This window comes from Ictidomys tridecemlineatus, chromosome 7 (assembly GCF_052094955.1).
Source record: "Ictidomys tridecemlineatus isolate mIctTri1 chromosome 7, mIctTri1.hap1, whole genome shotgun sequence".
NCBI classification, from domain to species: Eukaryota; Metazoa; Chordata; class Mammalia; order Rodentia; family Sciuridae; genus Ictidomys; species Ictidomys tridecemlineatus.
Genome location: NC_135483.1, coordinates 113,437,394 through 113,455,627, shown reverse-complemented (window position 1 = coordinate 113,455,627; position 18,234 = coordinate 113,437,394). Strand labels below are relative to the sequence as shown.

General features: G+C 34.3%; 1 protein-coding gene across 5 annotated transcripts in view; it reads left to right on the top strand.

The window, feature by feature from the left end:
• Positions 1–18,234, top strand: part of Lrp1b (LDL receptor related protein 1B) — a 1,779,935-nt gene that overhangs the window by 817,359 nt on the left and 944,342 nt on the right. For all 5 annotated transcript variants that reach the window (XM_078017329.1, XM_078017328.1, XM_078017330.1 and 2 more), the window contains exon 6: positions 17,569–17,826. In XM_078017329.1, the coding sequence (XP_077873455.1) occupies positions 17,569–17,826 (258 nt within the window). The remainder of the gene's footprint in view (positions 1–17,568; positions 17,827–18,234) is intronic.

Sequence of the window (18,234 nt, the reverse complement as noted above, 5' to 3'; positions counted from 1 at the left end):
TGCTTCACATGATAATGTTATCTGCTAACCAATAAACCTGATCATATTCTTCTCGCCTTTAAAATCTCTCAATAACTTTCGCCCATCCTGAGAATAAAATGTGAACTATAAGGGCCTAATTATCAGGCAATTCCTTTTTATAATTTCACCTCTCTCTGCTCTCTCTTCATCAGTACCACCATACTTGTTTCCTTCTCCTTCTTCAACTAGGTTGGTCTTGCCTGAGGTCATTTCATTTCCTATTTTGTCTGGCTGCAATGTTTTTACCTATAATATTCACCTTAATATCTCCTTCTTATAATTCAATTCCCAGCTAACATGTCCAATTTCAGAAGGAACTTTCTTACCTATTCTATTTAAAGGTGAACACCCTTCAACATTATATTTGCCAGTTGTATTTATTTATAAACACCTACTGTATTGCTATGATCCAAGTTCTGTTTTCCTTATAACATTACCATTTTAAAATACTCATTTAGGTATCTGTTTGCTTATTATATGATTTCTCCAGAATAACAGAAAGGAAGAAACAAAGGGAGAAAAGGAAATAAAAATGAATGAAGTTTTTTTTTTTTTTTCTAATTAAAAGTACCAAAATGAGTGTTTCACCCTGTTTGGGGGGTGAAGTATTTGAGATTGAACTCAGGGGCACTCACTCAACCACTGAGCCACATCCCTGAGCCTATTTTTGTGTTTTATTTAGAGACAGGGTTTCACTGAGTTGCTTAGTATCTCATCTTTGCTGAGGCTAGCTTTGAACTTATGATCCTCCTGAGCCACTGGGATTACAGGTGTGCACCACCACTGCTGGCTGAGCACTCCACTTTTCAATGTTTGAATTTCATATTTCAAAACTGCCTTTTGCTACTTACCTGTGAATAAATGTTTTTGGTTTCTACATAGTTTTCATCTGCATTAAACACTTAGTACATATTTTTGATCAGCTAATGAAATAGCTTTGAGATGTACTAAAAACTATAGGAAGATACTTATTTTTTTGATGGGTTGAAGTTGCTTGGGAAGACTACTATTACATGTGGTATTCCGTTTGCCTTCTTCTAAATTCCCTTAATTCTTTTTTTGTAATTTGTTTTAATTAGTTACACATGTCAGTATAATGACCTTGACATATCATACATTTGAATCAGATGAGATATAATATCTCATTTTTCTGAGTATACAGGTTGAAGAATCACAATGATCATGCAGTCACATATATACGCACAGTAATAATAATGTCTGTTTCATTCTACTATGCTTCCTATCTCCCCAACCCCTCCTCTCCCCTCCCATCACTTCTCTCTACCTAATCTAGGGTAATGCTATTCTTTTTTTTTTCCTCACATCTTCATACATGTATTTTGTATAACAGTGAGGGTTTCATTCCACCATCCATGCAATTCCCTTTCTCCCTCCCTATCTCCTCCCACCCCTCTAGCCTATGTGGAGGTAATCCTCTTCCCATGCTCTTCCTCTCTTCCCCATTTTGAGTCACTCCCCTTATATCGGAAAAGACATTCAGCATTTGTTTTCCTGGGATTGGCTAATTTCACTTATCATAATCTTCTCTAATGCCATCCATTTCCCTGCAAATGTCATGATCTTATTAGTTTTTAGTGCTGAGAAATATTCCATTGTGTATATATGCCACGTTTTTTTTTTTTATCTATTCATCCATTGAAGGGCATCTAGGTTGGCTCCACAGTCTAGCTATTGTGAATTGTGCTGCTATAAACATTGATGTGGCTGTGTCCCTGTAGTATGCTGTTTTTAGGTCTTTTGGGTATAGTACAAGAAGAGGAATAGCTGGGTCAAATGGTGGTTCCATTCCCAGCTTTCCAAGGAATCTCCATACTGCTTTCCAAATTTGCTGTACCAATTTGCAGTCCCACCAGCAATGTATGTCCCACCAGCTGCATCTTTGCCAGCACTTGTTGTTGTTTGCCTTCATCATGGCTGCCGTTGTTACTGGAGTGAGATGGTATCTTAGAGTAGTTTTAATTTGCATTTCTCTGATTGTTAGAGATGATGAGGTCGGTTTTTTTTTTTCCGTATATTTGTTCATTGATTGTATGTCCTCTTCTGAGAAGTATCTGTTCAGGTCCTTGGCCCATTTGTTGATTGGGTTATTTATTTATTTCTTTATTTATTTTTAGTGTTTAGTTTTTTGAGTTATTTGTATACTCTAGAGATTAGAGCTGTATCTGATGTGTGAGGGGTAAAAATTTGTTCCCAGGATGTAGGCTCCCTATACACCTCACATATTATTTCTCTTGCTGTGAAAAAACTTTGTAGTTTGAGTTTATCCCATTTGTTGATTATGAAATTCATCTGGAAAAATAAGAGACCCAGAATAGCTAAGGCAATTCTATCCAGGAAGGGTGAAACAGGTGGTATCGCTAAACCAGAACTTAAACTATATGCTACAGAGCAGTAGTACCAAAAACAGCATGGTACTGGCAACAAAACAGGCTGGTGGACCAATGGTACAGGATAGAGGACACAGACACTAACCCACAAAACTACAACTACCTTATATTAGACAATGTTGCTAAAAGCATGCACTGGAGAAAGTATAGTATCTTCAACAAATGGTGCTGGGAAAACTGGAAATCCGTGTGCAAGAAAATGAAATTGAATCCCTTTCTCTCACCATGCACAAAAGTTAACTCAAAATGGATCAAGGATCTAGGAATTAAACCAGAGACTCTGTGTCTAATAGAAGAAAAAGTAGACCCTAATCTCCATCACGTGGGACTAGGCCCCTATTTCCTTAAAAAGACACCTATAGCACAGGAATTAGAACCAAGAATCAATAAATTCCCTTAATTCTGATTTTATGTCATCTTCAAATTATAATGCATTGATAAATTAATGAATGTTTTCCCTCCTCCAATCCCTTAGTAGCCCTTGGTGAATTAGGCATGGGGTAGAATTCTTGTTTCTGAAGCCAAATTGAGCAAAGCATTGAATTTGCTCAGCAAGCTGTTGCTGCTGGCTCTCTTTACATATAAACTCATTTTATGTTCAGCAATTTCCCTGAAATAGTATACTTGATCATTTAGAAAACATACTTATGTAGAAAATCTCAGAGAAAGAAGCCATCTTTTACTTCTTGGGATTACTGACTTGTTGCTTATGAAGTCTTACTTACTTTATAGGTAAATCCTGGAGAAAATTAGATTATATTATATACTCCCCTTTTTCTCAACACTGAGAATTCTGAATTATTATACTGATGGACTCAGGAAGTAAAGGGCTTGTTCTTGTTTTGCCTATTGATTCACACAATATTGCTATGGATACTCTGGGAGAATGCAGTGTGATAAACCCAACACCAAGAAGCCCTTTCTCTTCTTCTACACAAGCAGGTTGTCTGACATTAATATGTCACCAGAGAAGAAGGGTACATGATATCGCCTTGCTACATCAAGGGCATTTGATGACTAGAATTGATGATGACACATACAAATCACTTCACCTCTAGGTCCTTAACTTGGTTACATTATTGGTCAACAAAGTTTAATAAATACACAGTTGTTATGCTATGTAAACTTCCAGTTAATGAATCAGGTTATAAAATCTTGTGGTGATTTTGTTATATCATTGTGTTACTAGCACTAGGAAAATATTATAAGTTAAACTTATATTGTCTGAAGCTTCTTCCAGTCCTGCTTTTGGTTAACTGACTGAGATTGGACCCTCTTTTTACTTTTTTTTTTCCTACAATGCCATCCTATTGGACTCTAGAACCGGACATTCTCTGAATTAAGCCAGAGTTCCTGGGCTTTCAGCTGCTGGGGATTGTGGGAAAATAGGGGAGGCCAGAATGGTATGAATAAGATACTGGATTTGTGTAAAAGATATTCAAACCCAGATGATGCAGTGAGAGGCTAGAATTAGAACCAGGAAGTGGGATCTGCAAGGACTATGCAAAATAATAGATGGGATCAGAGTTCCTAGATGTGGGTTTTTATGTGAATAGGCACCATCAATTAGCGGTGACCTGCTTATGAAGGTGCTGAAGTCATTCATCATAAATTAATATCATGTTTTCTTTTAACTATTTACCTCAAAGCATTCCTATAGGGTCTTATTTTCAATGTGACAATTGATAGTAATTACGTATTTTAATCTAAATTAGTTGCATATATCAGCTTTATAATATAATACCTGAACCCAAGTAAAATGTATAAGCCTTATGAGCATCTTTAAGAAATAATCCTGGTTAGAGAGAGGGAATTTTAGGCACTGAGGCAGATGCAAGAGCAAAGATTAATGTCAGATAGGAAGGTTTTTTATTCCTATTAATTCATGTAACATTTTTTTTTCTTTCTACGTTTAACTAAAGTTGACTCTGACAACTAAAATAGAGTCGACCATTTCAGAGTTGGAAGAACTTCAAAGGTAATCTAGTCAAACTGTACACTTGAAATTGTATATTTACTGACACAGAAAAAGTATTTCCCCAAAGAAAGGAAGTCTAAATCACACATTTAAAAAAATAACTTCAATTTAAATGTATGCATTTTAATAATTCTATCATAGAAGAAGACATATAAAAATTTTAAAATCACATTTTATGAGGCAAGTGTTCATTAATTTGGAATGGAATACATTTAAAAAGCTAGTAATTTTCTAATTAAATAGGCTTTTCATTCAGAAAAATAAGTTAAGACAACCATTTACAGGTACAAAGTAAATTTCCTGCAAATTTTTACTTTAAGAATATAGTTCTAATAATGACAACATATTTGAAAATAAAAGTTTTAGTTTTCAATATAACTTTATTTTATTTTGGAAGTGCTGGGTCTTGAACTCAGGCCCTCTCATATGGAAGTACCCTACAACTGGGCTACATCCCCAGACCTCAATACAACTTTCTTCTTTTTAACTGAGACTGATTTTGACCAGGAAATATATGTTGGTTGTGGGCACCTGGGGCTGAAAGCAGGCTTATGTAGAAACAGTAGGGGAAAAAAAGTAATAATGATGATTTTAACTGAAAAACTGTTGGCAGCTTTCCTCCTGATGAATTCAGGCTCATTGGACTATACTTTCCAAGATCCAACCACTTGCTAACCTGCAGGCATTTACTTCAGCATACAAATTCTCTCAGACCACTAGGGCTCTATTGATTATACTGAAGTAGTTGCACTGTATAAAGAACTGTAAATTTTATGCCCATCACTGTAGACGTAGTATCAAAAGGCACCCTAAGAGCAAGGAGAGCAGTGAAAGATGAGATTATTAGATAACTTCAGGGTTCTATTACAGCTTATATGTTACTCTTCATTGATTCAGGGGAAAAAATGAAAGAAAAAAAAGGACTATTTAGACAATATAATACTTCACTGTAGTAATAGGAATCATAATCCCTGTATAATCCAAGGCATTACTCCTAGACAATGTTAGGAAGGGAATGTTTTTATATTACATGCTGTTTTTTTTTTTTTTGCTATGATTCTTAAAAAGACATTTTCCTACTTCAAAATTCTAGGGATAATTTAATATCTACTAACATAGTGTAATTTTTTTTGGTGGGGTGGTGGAAGAATCACCTGCATTTGCTGCCAGGGCTGGATTGGATTATAGAGAAATAAGAAGTTTTTGTATAGCAAAAAACAACCCTCTGCCTCACATTATCATTCTCTCATCAGTGCTACAGTATGTTTAGTATTCAGTTATTAAAAGTTCTTTCTGCTGTATGTGATCATGCACTCCTATAATTCCAGTGACTTGGGAGAACAAGGCAGGAGGACTGTATATTTGAGACCAGCCTCTGCAGTTTAGTAAGGCCCTAAGCAACTTAGTGAGACCTCATCTCAAAATGTACAGTGGTAGAGCACCCCTGAGTCCAATCTCCAGTATACCCAGAAAAAAAAAAAAGCTCTTGCTATATTTAGAACGAGCCCTATATCAAATTATAGAGTAGGTAGGATCAGAAGGGTAAAAAATTAAATCATACTAACCTTTGTAATTTATGAGACTAATGTAGCAAATCTTTTCAGAACACCATCTGAATAACAATGACTTCCTGAAAAATGAAAGATATGCAAATATAAACCATTCAGTGTTTGTTTTCAGTTTTGTTTTTGTTTTTATTTTATAGAGCAGAGGTTTAGTTGTGGCATAATTTGTCTTTTTATTGGGCCACAACTGTGAATGGCACTTGATGATATGATGGTATATGTAAAGGCTTTTAGCTAGGAGTGAGCCTAGTAGACCTTCACTATCATAGTAATACAGATTAGTTTTTCTTTAGTATGATACACAAACATTGGTCAAATTATGAACACTACGATAAATAGTAAATTGCAGAAAAAATAGCTTCATGCCTGGAATACAGTAGGCACTTGACAACTGCTTGTTAAATGCTTTAGAAATTTCTCGATCATTTAAAAAGCAGATTGAGGGTACTAGGATGTCGAGAATCAAGAATAGCAGACTCAGAAAACTGGCAGGGATTCAAAGGAGAAACACGTTTTGCCAGTTTTTTCCTAATATTCAGGACTGACTCTAATTTCGGTACATTAATGGCCTCAAGAAGTAGTTCAGGAAGCTCTGCAAAATCTCCTTTATTTTGTCTTCTCCACTAATGTCTCCCTTTGAGACAAACCAATATCCAAATGGAATGTGTGCTACCTGGGCAAATATGGCTGCAGGGCAAAACTATCTACCATCAGACTATATTGCCTAAGCTTCTTCCTGCAGAAATTCTAGAACTTCCCAGGATGCCTTTGAAATCTTGACCTGGGAACTTGTCCATTGAAAATATTTCTCTGTTTTATGGAGTTATTCTTACCCCATCCCTTCTCTGGCTCATCACTGAGTTGGGAATTAAATTCCATGGAAAGAAAAGGCAAGGATTTCTGCTGGCATTGCCGTCACCCAAATTACACATTTTTTTTTTCCCTTACCCAAACACTGTTAATGAGTATGATACTGCTGGAGTGTAAAAACTCCTCATGAATATTCTATGCTGGCTTCAAATTTTTTTTTGTTTGTTTGTGTTTTGCTAGAGGACATCGTCTTCATAGTCTAGCACCTTTCTTGACATTTCTAATCTTTTTTCTCTAGCAACGGAGTTGCAAGATTGGGAATAGAGAACACAATCATGGGGTCTGATATGTTATCACACCTTCCATTTACTCATAGTCTATGAAAATATCAGACATGGAAAGAATGCCTATCTCTCACTATCTTTATAATTTATATCTTTATAGAAATGTAGCTGAGGACTACTTTGGGCATGAAGAATTACATGACTATATTTAAAGGCTTTAGATTTGACATTAAATAAACTGATTTTACAAATGACATGGCATATAGGCACACATTTCTATCATGTTACTTAATGTTTTATGGAATAGTCAAGCTACTAATTAAATCCTCAGTGTACAGTGTTCAATAAAGCATATCTTTCTTACAATTAAGTCTCTTAATATAAAATTGGATAAATCCCAGGAAAAATAAAAAGAAATGAATCACATTCGAATTCATATAAATTACAAGTGTTTACACAGATGAGGCAAGGATATACAAATGCATATTCCTTTATTTGGGAAAAATGTAGATGTCCATAACTACTGAAATCCCCAAGAAAGAGAAAATTAATAACCAAGAAGCTGACAGAATAATTTTTTCTTTTCTTTAAAGAAAAAAGATGGTGATCTTTGTGGGGTTAGTTGGTTTGTTTTTCTTTTTCTTTTTTTCAAAGAAACTTCAAGCCATAGCTTGTATCAATTTTAATCAACAGGGAATAAAACTATCTGGAGTAATGATATGAGTTAGAGTGTCCAGTGGACACTCTGTTCCCTGGAGATCATACTTTCTCTTGACTGGAATAACTAATATTCTGCATATTCCCTCTAGTCAGGCTGCCAAGAGTCTTTTAGTCATGAGAAGAGGAAATCTGTTATATTGATTTTTCTTTTAAATGTATGAGCACTAAGACTTAGCACTAAGACTCACATAGCACTGATTCTGCCTGTGCCTTCTGTGAAATATCATCCTGACCACATTACTAAATAAGTTATATTTTAATACTCTGGAGTTTTAGAACAACACACCATTAAATTACAAAGAACATATCCTGTAACTTAGCCAGAAGTTTGGTATATCATCAGCATTGAGAATTTAAAGTACTTAATCTATCTCTATAATAGCAATGTAGACAATTGCGAACTTAAATGTCCGTTATTCTCTTACATCATTTGGCAGCCCTGTCAGAAAAAAAAGTGAAATAGATTAAATGACCTTTTCTTCCTCCTATAAATAATGAGTTTTCATGTTTACTTCCCTCCTCCTTATTCTTAAGATGATGATCTTATTTAATATTTCCCTGAAAAAAGACAGCAATTAAAACAGAACTTTCTCATTCCAACTCTATCAATCTTCCCGTCTGTGTGAATCTAGAACCAGTCTTTCCACCCTGAATTCAAAAACAAATGCTGATTTTTATCCTATTAAAGATTAGTCCTGCAATTGTAAGCCAATCCCATCTTCTCTCACCTGTTTCAAGATTAGTTTCACACAATCATTTTCCTTATTCCTTGAAAGCACTAATATTTTTCATCCCTTTGCATCATTTCCTTCAGCATACATCATTTTCCTGCATCTGTAAAGATGATGTGAAAATATTTCCTTTAATCCCCTTTTATCTCCAACTACATATGACTCCACTTTTCTTTTCTCATAACAGAAATACTCCTTATTACCCTCCTTCTCTTGAACTCACCTCCATGATTCTTACCTTATTCTTAGTATGCATTTGTACTTATTGGCAAGGTCACCAGTGACCTCTACCAGTGAATTGAACACAGGGGTGCTTAACTAGTGAACCACATTCCCAGCCCTTTCCATTATTTATTTTGACACAGGGTCTCATTAAGTTACTTAGACCCTCACTAAGTTGCTGAAGCTGACCTTGAACACTCAATCCTCCTACCTCAGCCTCCCCAGCCCCTGGAATTACAGGCAATCACCAGAATATTTGCTCTTTTAAAGAACTCCTCTTGTCAAATTTCATTCTTACATATTTGGGCATTTTTCTTGACCTTTTTTGCTACAGTATCTTTATTTTGCCACTATTTTAGCATGACCCAAAACTCAATCCTTTCCACATCTTCTCTTTATTCGCTGATTTCCTGGGTCCTCTCATCCTGAATCATTGCTTTAAAAATACACACCTTTCTTCTCTGGCTTCAAAAATATCTAGAGACGAGACTTTAAAATTTTCATCAGTTTTGACCTCTGTGTTAACCTCCAGACTCACAGATTCAACAGTATATTCAGTATCTCCATTTGGTTATTTAGGAGAAATACCAAGCTCTACATATCTTGATCTGACCTCTTGATTCCCTGACCTAGGAATGCTTTTCTTCAGTGTTTACCACCTTGGGAAATGTCAGTCTCCATTCTCCTACTGTTTTCAGGTCAAAGTTTTGGAGTCTTCTTGGACCACTCTCCTTCTCTCAAACCCTTTGCTTTTAACTTTCAGATACATTCTGATTTGCACTAGTCTCTATAAGGGGCAGCACTCATCCTCATACGTATGTTTTACTTGTCTTCATTAAATTTTTTAACTATCAAACAATGTTCAATAGCATAGGTTTATTTGCTTAACATCTGCTTCATCCAGTTAACTGTAAATAGGGATTAGTTAATTTGGTTCACTGCTGTTATCTCTGGCATCTAGAGCAGAGCCTTACAGAAGCTAACGAGTCTCAATAAATATCTGTGGAACAAATAAATAAAAATGTCAATGCTGGTGCAATATTTTATTTTTAGGAATCAAATTAAATGTGGGGTTTTAAATGTTTTGAAACATGAAATATTTTATGAATAGAAGTTACTTAGAACCAATTTTCAAATAAGCTAATATTTGTTTTAATTCAAATATTGCCAATTTATAATATAGAGGGATATATCTGGGTTGAAAATTTGTATTCTTATAGCCAAATTAGTTCCTGCTGGTTATAATTAGAAACTAGGTGACCAGAAGTTCTGAAAGTAGCCAGAATAATTTTGTCTTTTCTTTAAAGAAAAAAGATGGTGATCTTGGCCACCTCTCAGGAACTAAAATGAATTAACTATTCATGGACTATCAACTAGTTGTGATATTCACTTAATAACCTAAAAATTGAATTAATGATACTCTGAGATTTTGAGATGCACTGTTAATTGTTATCAGTTAAATTTCATTCATCCTTTCTGTGATAGTAATTACAGTATATTATTTATTTCACTATATTTATTAAATATATGCACATTTGTATATTTATGAATTCAGCAAAATGTCTTTTTCTCTCTTTTTTTTTTTTTTTGGTCCCAGGGATTGAATTCAGGGGCAACAACCACTGAGCCACATCCCCAGCCCTATTTTTTGTATTTTATTTAGACAGAGTCTGAGTTGCTTAGTGCCTCACTATTGCTGAGGTTGGCTTTGAACTTGCCATCCTCCTGCCTCAGCCTTCCAAGCCACCAGGATTACAGGCTTGCGCCACAGCACCTGGCCTAAACTATCTTTGAAAACCCCAGAGAGTTCGAATTCATATCTCCCAACTTCTATTTATTTATTGAGTGTATAACTGCGGGCCAAGTAAGGTTTTCAAGTAACAGAGGAAGCCTCTCTTTATTCTGGTGTGCCATGTCTACGATATAGAGAAAATTATTCTGACAAATTTGCAAAATTTGAAGGCTGTACTTTTTGTTACTGTGATATCATTGATTTATGTTGTTCTTATAAAATGAATGTTCCGTGTGTTCTTTCTACAAAGAATTTCATTGCTTGACAATTAGCACATTATAAACTGAAACCTTCTCTAAAGAAAGGTACAAGTTTTTCACTAATAAGGTGTAAGGGAAAACATGATTAAGTTGTTTTAAGATCTACAGTTAACTCAGGTTGGTCAGTAGTTTGAGTGAGCTTTTATAATGCCAAAGACAAGATTATCAACAATTTTAGCCACTGGACTAAAGGGCCAACACTGAATACTTCCTGTTCTTTTAAAACTGACTCTTTGATTTCTTTCTTTCCCATTTATTTTAATGATGCCAACATTGTCCCCATCACCCAAATCTAAAATAGCCACATATTCTTGACTCCATCCATCTCCCTTATCATCTACAATCCAACAATCATTACTGTTCAGAACATCTACCTCACTGCATCAACTCATGTCTCCCCAGATATCAATACTTCCCACTTAGGTACTCATTACCCATTTTCTGAGAAATTAAAATGCCATTTCACTCATGCCAGTATCTGATGCACTTGTTACCAACTTTTTTCAACATTTAGGAGTACCTTTTTATAATTAAAAATGAGATTGTCAGTACTCTTTATATAATGCATGGACTCTAGTGTGCTAAAGCCTTTTCAAGGGGTTTTTTGAAGATTTCTCTGGGGATTTCATTTCTGTGATGAGTCTACTTCCAGTAGGAATGTGGCCACATAGAGTCATTGTTACTGTCTGCTCTTCATCATTCTAAATAGGAACAAAGATATCTTTTTTTCTTTCTTTTACTTAACTTCTTTCCAAGTAACCACCACCAAGACAGGGTATAAGAGGACTTTTACATTTTACCTTCCCATTTGACATGAATTACAGTGCACCAATTAAGAAGTAAATGTAAAAACAGATAATTCTGAAAGTTGAATGAAAATCTATCTTTCCCAGTATATTTTAGTTGTCCTTTCCACTGCATCCTACTGACATTAGTATTCCATATATTATTTCTGATTTGATCTTCTTAAAGTACAGTTTTGATCATGTTATCATCTTTCTAAAATGAACTCTGGCTTCCCATTGCACCCCAAATTAAAAATGTCTATCTTCTTGACATTGGTTAACCTGTATTGCTTGTCTTCAGCTTACTTTCTCAGCCACTAAAAAATGCTATGATTTTTTAATCCAGTTCTTTCTTCTCAGTAGCTTATGATCTTAAACAAGTTACTTAATGTTTGTATACCTTAGTTTTCTAATTTCTGTAATGTGGATAACATTAGCATCTGATTCATGGTACTGCTGTGAGTATAGAATAAAAAATAAACAGGTAGCCTGGCTTTTATAGAATCTTACTGCTAAAATATAAAAAATTATGAGAAGCATTATGAGAAATTTCCATCAGTCATGAATTCTCTCCCCTCCAGAAAACTTTTCACTGAAGTCAGTATCTTCCCAAAATATTCTAGTGTTTTTAAAGTTATTTTGTCCTACCTGATTTCTTCATTTCTCTCTTTGAATGTCAAATCCACGTTCTTCCATTAAAGGAAGACTGAGGTCAAATGTCATCACCATTAGGAAACTTTTGACTCAATTAAGCAACTGTCTGTAAACATTACTTGAAACTGAATGACACTATGAATCTTTCAACATAGGTACCAACTTGATTATAAAAATATAGATCTTTCCAATATACCTTAATCTTTCTACTACATTATATCTTTCCTTAAAGTAGACTATTTTACTGATTGCTTTCAAATTCCAGTTGAATACCTAAGATTTATAAATACTAAGTAAATTAATTATACTAACTATTTTGTCCAAAGAACAGGTCAACATAAAAACATGTGACAATAAAAGATGGTGTGAGATAAGTTATAGCACAGATGTAGTAATTAATACATACTTTCTTGCTAAGCCCAATACCATTTTTAACACAGTTTAATTTTCATGTTTGAACCATATCTTATTTTTCCTTTATAAAATATTATATTTCATTTTATGTTTGGTAATAGATCCTTATTCTTATATTATTCATCTGATAGAGAAATTTTTTAATAAAAAGAGTTGAGAAAAAAATAATTATTTTAGAATACAGAAAGAAAACCTCTATCTTTTTTTTCCTTATATGATATTAAATTGGTTTGGTAGACTTTGATTTATAGTTTATTATATAATATGGAAAATAGCCTCTCTTAAAAAAACTAGATATTTTTCTTCTAATGGTATTCAACTTTTTCTGTTCTTTACATAGTCTAAGAAAGTTTTTCTTTACAAAAACTTTATAATCTTTTTATATATATTGCTGTATGTTTCATATAGCAGTAATTCACTACCTATATGAGTCTGCATGCTTTTTGATTACAAGTTGTTAGCATCCTTATCATATCTAACTCCATACATTTTTTCTTATTTTTACAGCCTTTAATTAATTGGTGTATGATAAAATTAAATTAAAACATTTAAATTTTCTGCTTGAATACCCCCAAGTAGATATTGGTTTGAAATAAATTCTTTGAGCTGATGAATCACAATTTTCCTTTTCCTTACTATTTTAGTCTCATCTTGGCACTTCATTTTATATATTTTACAACCAAGTCTTTATTTAACCTTTTATCCAGGACTTTGTAAATATTGAGGTGAACCTGCTGAACTTCACTCATTGGAGATAATTGCTCACAACTACAGGTTTAATTAAGGGATATCAGAACATGGCACAACTAGAAGGTGTACATTTACTTATAAATGAATTATATACATATATATTTGTTAGATTTATATTGATTTATGAGCATCTGAATCCAGATTTTTGTATTGCTTAAAAGTAACTAAATTAGCATTCTTATAATTGAATGAAAAAAAAAATTAAGTTTTAAACAAAACCTTAAAAGTGACAGCTTTTATTCATATTGAAAATATTTTTAGGGGCTGGAGTTGTGGCTCAGCATTAGAGCATTCACCTAGCATGTGTGAGGGCTTGGGTTCCATCCTCAGCACCACATAAAAATTAAAACATACAAAACAAAAAAAAAACCAAAGGTATTGTGTCCAACTACAACTAAAAAATAAATATTTTTTAAAAGAAAATATTTTTAGCATCAAATGTGTCAAAATCGTATAATTAGTCCATTGATACACATTTATTGTTTTCTGAACTATGAGGAGATGAGAATGTTTTGCAAGGATTTGATTGTATTAACTTGGTGTTTTAAATAAGTATTTTTTTTGGATAAATTTTGGGGTCTGGCAATATGAGCTTTTTCATATTTCTGAGTTTCTCTTTTCAGTTCACAAGTTTAAAATCAGTCTTCAAGGAATGTGCCAAACAAAGATTAGTTTATCATTTATGATTGGGAAAAATAAAATCTCTTTTTGATCATACAGAGCCCAAATACACTTTTCTATGAATAAAAAGAGAAAACACTACATTTACTAATGTCAACATGGGGTGTTATCATGAGGATGAGGGCAGCTTTTCTGCTCTATGGCAAGTTTTTTGACAGGCTATTGTGAGAGGTTTCGTCAAGGAAAATCTTGGTTCTCCATGGTAAAGTGCTTTCTTGAATTCCAGTCTCTTCTATGTGGAAAGTTAATGTTTACTTCCTCTTACTGAATGTTGACTTAGGTATCCCTTTGACTCAAGTCAGGTAATGTTTTCCAACTGTTCCTTTGGAAAAACTGTCCATTGATTCTTAGAATGACAACCTGCAGGGGCATTGCCTTTACTCTGGTCAGTCTGTATCCTTATTACCTAAGCTAATGGTGTTCTTCAGCTGTCTTACAGAAACTTGAGGTAATGAAGCATGGGAGAGATCCACTGCACTGCAGCTAGAAACAGGCTGCAGTCTTTGCTAGGGCTATGTTGACTTGCATCACGAAGTAGATGAAAAGACTTGTAGCTTTAGATCCTGATGATTTTCTGTGGGTTCTTATGTTTTCATGACTTTTTCCCCCACACCTAAATTTTCCTTATTATTCTAAAGAGGGAAACCACAGTTAATAATTAGCAGAGGTACAGAATTATTTCTTCAATAAAGCACTTCACAACAAACATTGTAAGTCTCTTTCCTCCACTGTGTCATTTGTATTTTTAAAGTCACCATTATTAAACCAAACTATGTCAGATCCTGGATCATTTTATCATAATCTCTTTACTGGTATTCTGTTTAATTGGGGCTCTATATGTTTTTCATTAAAATAATCACATAATGCACTCAAAATCAGCTGCAAATAAAATAAATTGATTAATTTTGTCAATTAAGCATTGCCTGTGCTGACTATTAACTGATTTTTATCTCATTTTCTTAGGAGAAGCTCAACAATCCTTTATATTCCAGACTCTCTCCAAAGAATGTTTATGACATGCTTGAATTATTGAGTTGTGGCTGGCTAAGAAATGATTGTCTGGATCTAGACTTTACCTAAAGCTTTTCAGTAAAGAAGTTTTTAATTGTGACTCATTTTAAGTGAGAGGCAGTTTCACTAAAGTTCATTTGAGTTGTCAATTGAGGACATTAAGCTTTGACATTAGTGTCAACATATCTAGGTTAACCTGATAATACAGCCATTGAAGACTCTTCTCTGAGAGTGACAAAGTCACCTGGAAAACGAAAAAAAAAAAAAAAAAAGGAGTGTAGAAAAGTGACCATATCTGGACCTGTGAATAAGGGAAAGGCAGGTGCAAGGATAATACAGTCTCAAGACAGATTTACGAGATTAGAAGAGAAGGCAACTTTCTTACCAGGTTCAGATGTGGGTCCTTGACAAAGTCACTCTAAGCAAAGACACTTTACAATTTTACTGTTCCTGAGGGAGCTCTATATTGGGGAAGTGACCTTAGCATTGTTGAGACTTCTATCTGTTGGCCTATGTTCAGGCAGCCCAGGATAAATCTGTTGTATCCATTGGTAAAAGACTGTTTGGACTACTTAGTTTTATAACCCTACTGAGTTTTGTTTCTATGTATTGCTTTTTGTTTTAATATTTTTGTTCTTTTCATTCAGTCCAAAATGTTTGGTACTTTTCTGAAGATAGAGAGGAATCTTGTGGTTTGACTGAGATCATTCCTTAGGTGTAAGAATTCAAATATTCATAAAGTACACTGGATACATTTTAGGCTTGATGGCATCAAGCCCACCAGGGCAGATTCCAAACCATCTTCATAAGAGGGTTATTTAATCTGAGGGAAATGCAAAGAACCCGATAGCCTTACCCCACCAGAAAGATAAAGACTACCAAGTAATACTGCTTTCAAACATTAGACTTATTTAATAACATTGTGCACAGTATCCTAATTTTCTTTTGTCTCATCCTATAGCACTTAGCATTGTTTTCTTGCAGAATGATCAAATGATGTTTATGAAATATGATGTTTTCTGAATACCGTCTCTCTCTGGATTCCCTTCATAGTTAAAAAAAATGCTATATTCCACAGAAGGTTTCTAAATAACTCTGCTATATAAGAGTTCTGGATGTTTTCCTCATTTGTATCAATGTACTACTGGGCATGGGTCCTAGGCTTTTTTCTAGATGCCAGAAATACAGCCACAGAGATATACAATTTATCATAAATAAACAGGCATACTAAGTCTTCTGGTAATAACAAAGGAATAAAATGGTAAAGGAGTATGGAGGCTTGCAATATTCAGAAGACAAAATAGTAAGAGAAGTGCTCACCAGAACAATGACATCTGAATGATGACCTGTCTGGGGTGAGAAGGTCAGCCAATCTGATATTTAGAGGATGAGTATTCCAAGAAGAAAGCAGGGCCTCTGAGCTGGCAGCTTGACCAGCTCTTTTTTAGGAACAGTAGGGAGTGCAGTGTTTCTGGAGTGAGAAGAACAAGGATAGTAGTAAGAAGATGAAGGAAACAAAACTGAAGATGGAATGAGAATGCAAATCAGGCAGAGGTTTACAGTTTAATATAAAGGCTTTGACCTTTGTACTAGCTGAAATGGGAGCCTTTGAAGGATTGAGTAGAGGACTCCTCTGATCCGCCCTATGTTCATATGACACAGTTCTATCCATTGTGTTGGGAAACACTGAAAGCATAGATGGCAGATGGGAAACCAGTTAAGAGGCGGCTCTGCCATCTTCCATCTTACAACATTCCTTCTATATAGGATTTATTATTACCTTGATACATGCTATTAAAAGGGTGTGTGATTTTTTTTTCGATTTTTATCAAAAACTCTACAATCCTAACACCAGCAAAGTTGCATTGTTCAAAAATGCAGTATGAAGCAGGTCCTTTTTTATACCTAGGATCTCATTTTTCTGGCTATAGGAAAGGAATGTGGAAGGAAGTGACTCAGCCATCATAATCTAGTGACTAAGAGAACATGTGATTATTTGGCCAAGGGGCCAATGAGGCCAAGGTCACAGGTATACTCTTTTTATGAGTCTGAGCTGTGTATGTTCCGCTCCAGAGAATCTATTTTTGACCTCATATATTCACCTCAAAACAGCATGCCCTTGCTCACAAGGGAAACCTGGAAAACTGTGTGGAGAGGTCAGTACAGATCCATCATCATTGCTAGAGAAAAAACTCATAGCACTTCCTTTATTTACCACCATTGAAAAAGTAAATAGCATTCAGACAATACATTATGACGAAGGCAATAAGGAATACAAGTACGCAGTGCAGTGCATTTTCCCAGTGAGTTAAAATAGTCAGTGAAGCATATAGATGGTTTATTAAATAAGTTGTTTTGCAAGCACTTTTTAAAGTTTTAAACACGTCTGAAAAGTGTAGGAATGACTTTTAATGAGTGATGCAACTTTTAAAAAAGAAAAAAGCAGCTCCCTTATTTATTTCATTTCTCTCTTTTATTCCAGAGCCTACAGATAGGCCGCCTATGTTACTAATTGCAAATTCTGAAACAATTGAGATGTTCTATCTTAATGGAAGTAAAATGGCAACTATAAGCTCAGTCAACAGGAATGAAATTCACACTCTGGATTTTATTTACAATGAAGAAATGATTTGTTGGATTGAATCAAGAGACTCTTCAAATCAACTGAAATGCATTCAGATAACAAAAACAGGAAGATTAACAGATGAATGGACAATCAATATTCTTCAGTCCTTCCACAGTGAGTATTTCAATTCATTATTTTTTATTACCCTTTTAGGATTTAATTTATAGACCAGTAAGTAGCATTCTGAAATTTCTAGCACAACTTATGAATATTGGAAAGCTAAGTGTACAAATATAAACACACTAAATGACTATACCACCTGCATGTTTTAAATATTCACACATACACATTCAGTAATTCTACTTTTATACGTAGTAAATTGTGGAGTTAATTGTAATTCTTTCTTTAATGCTTATTACAGTATCACCTAGCTGTGAATTGTGATTTTTTTCACTGCCATGGTATTTCACAATGTGATACAGGAGGTGTGATAAAAAAAAAAAGGCAAGAAATTTATTTGTTAATTATAAGTTCATCAACTGCAGAATTTGTTAAAAATACTTTAAAAACTATTAGATTTAT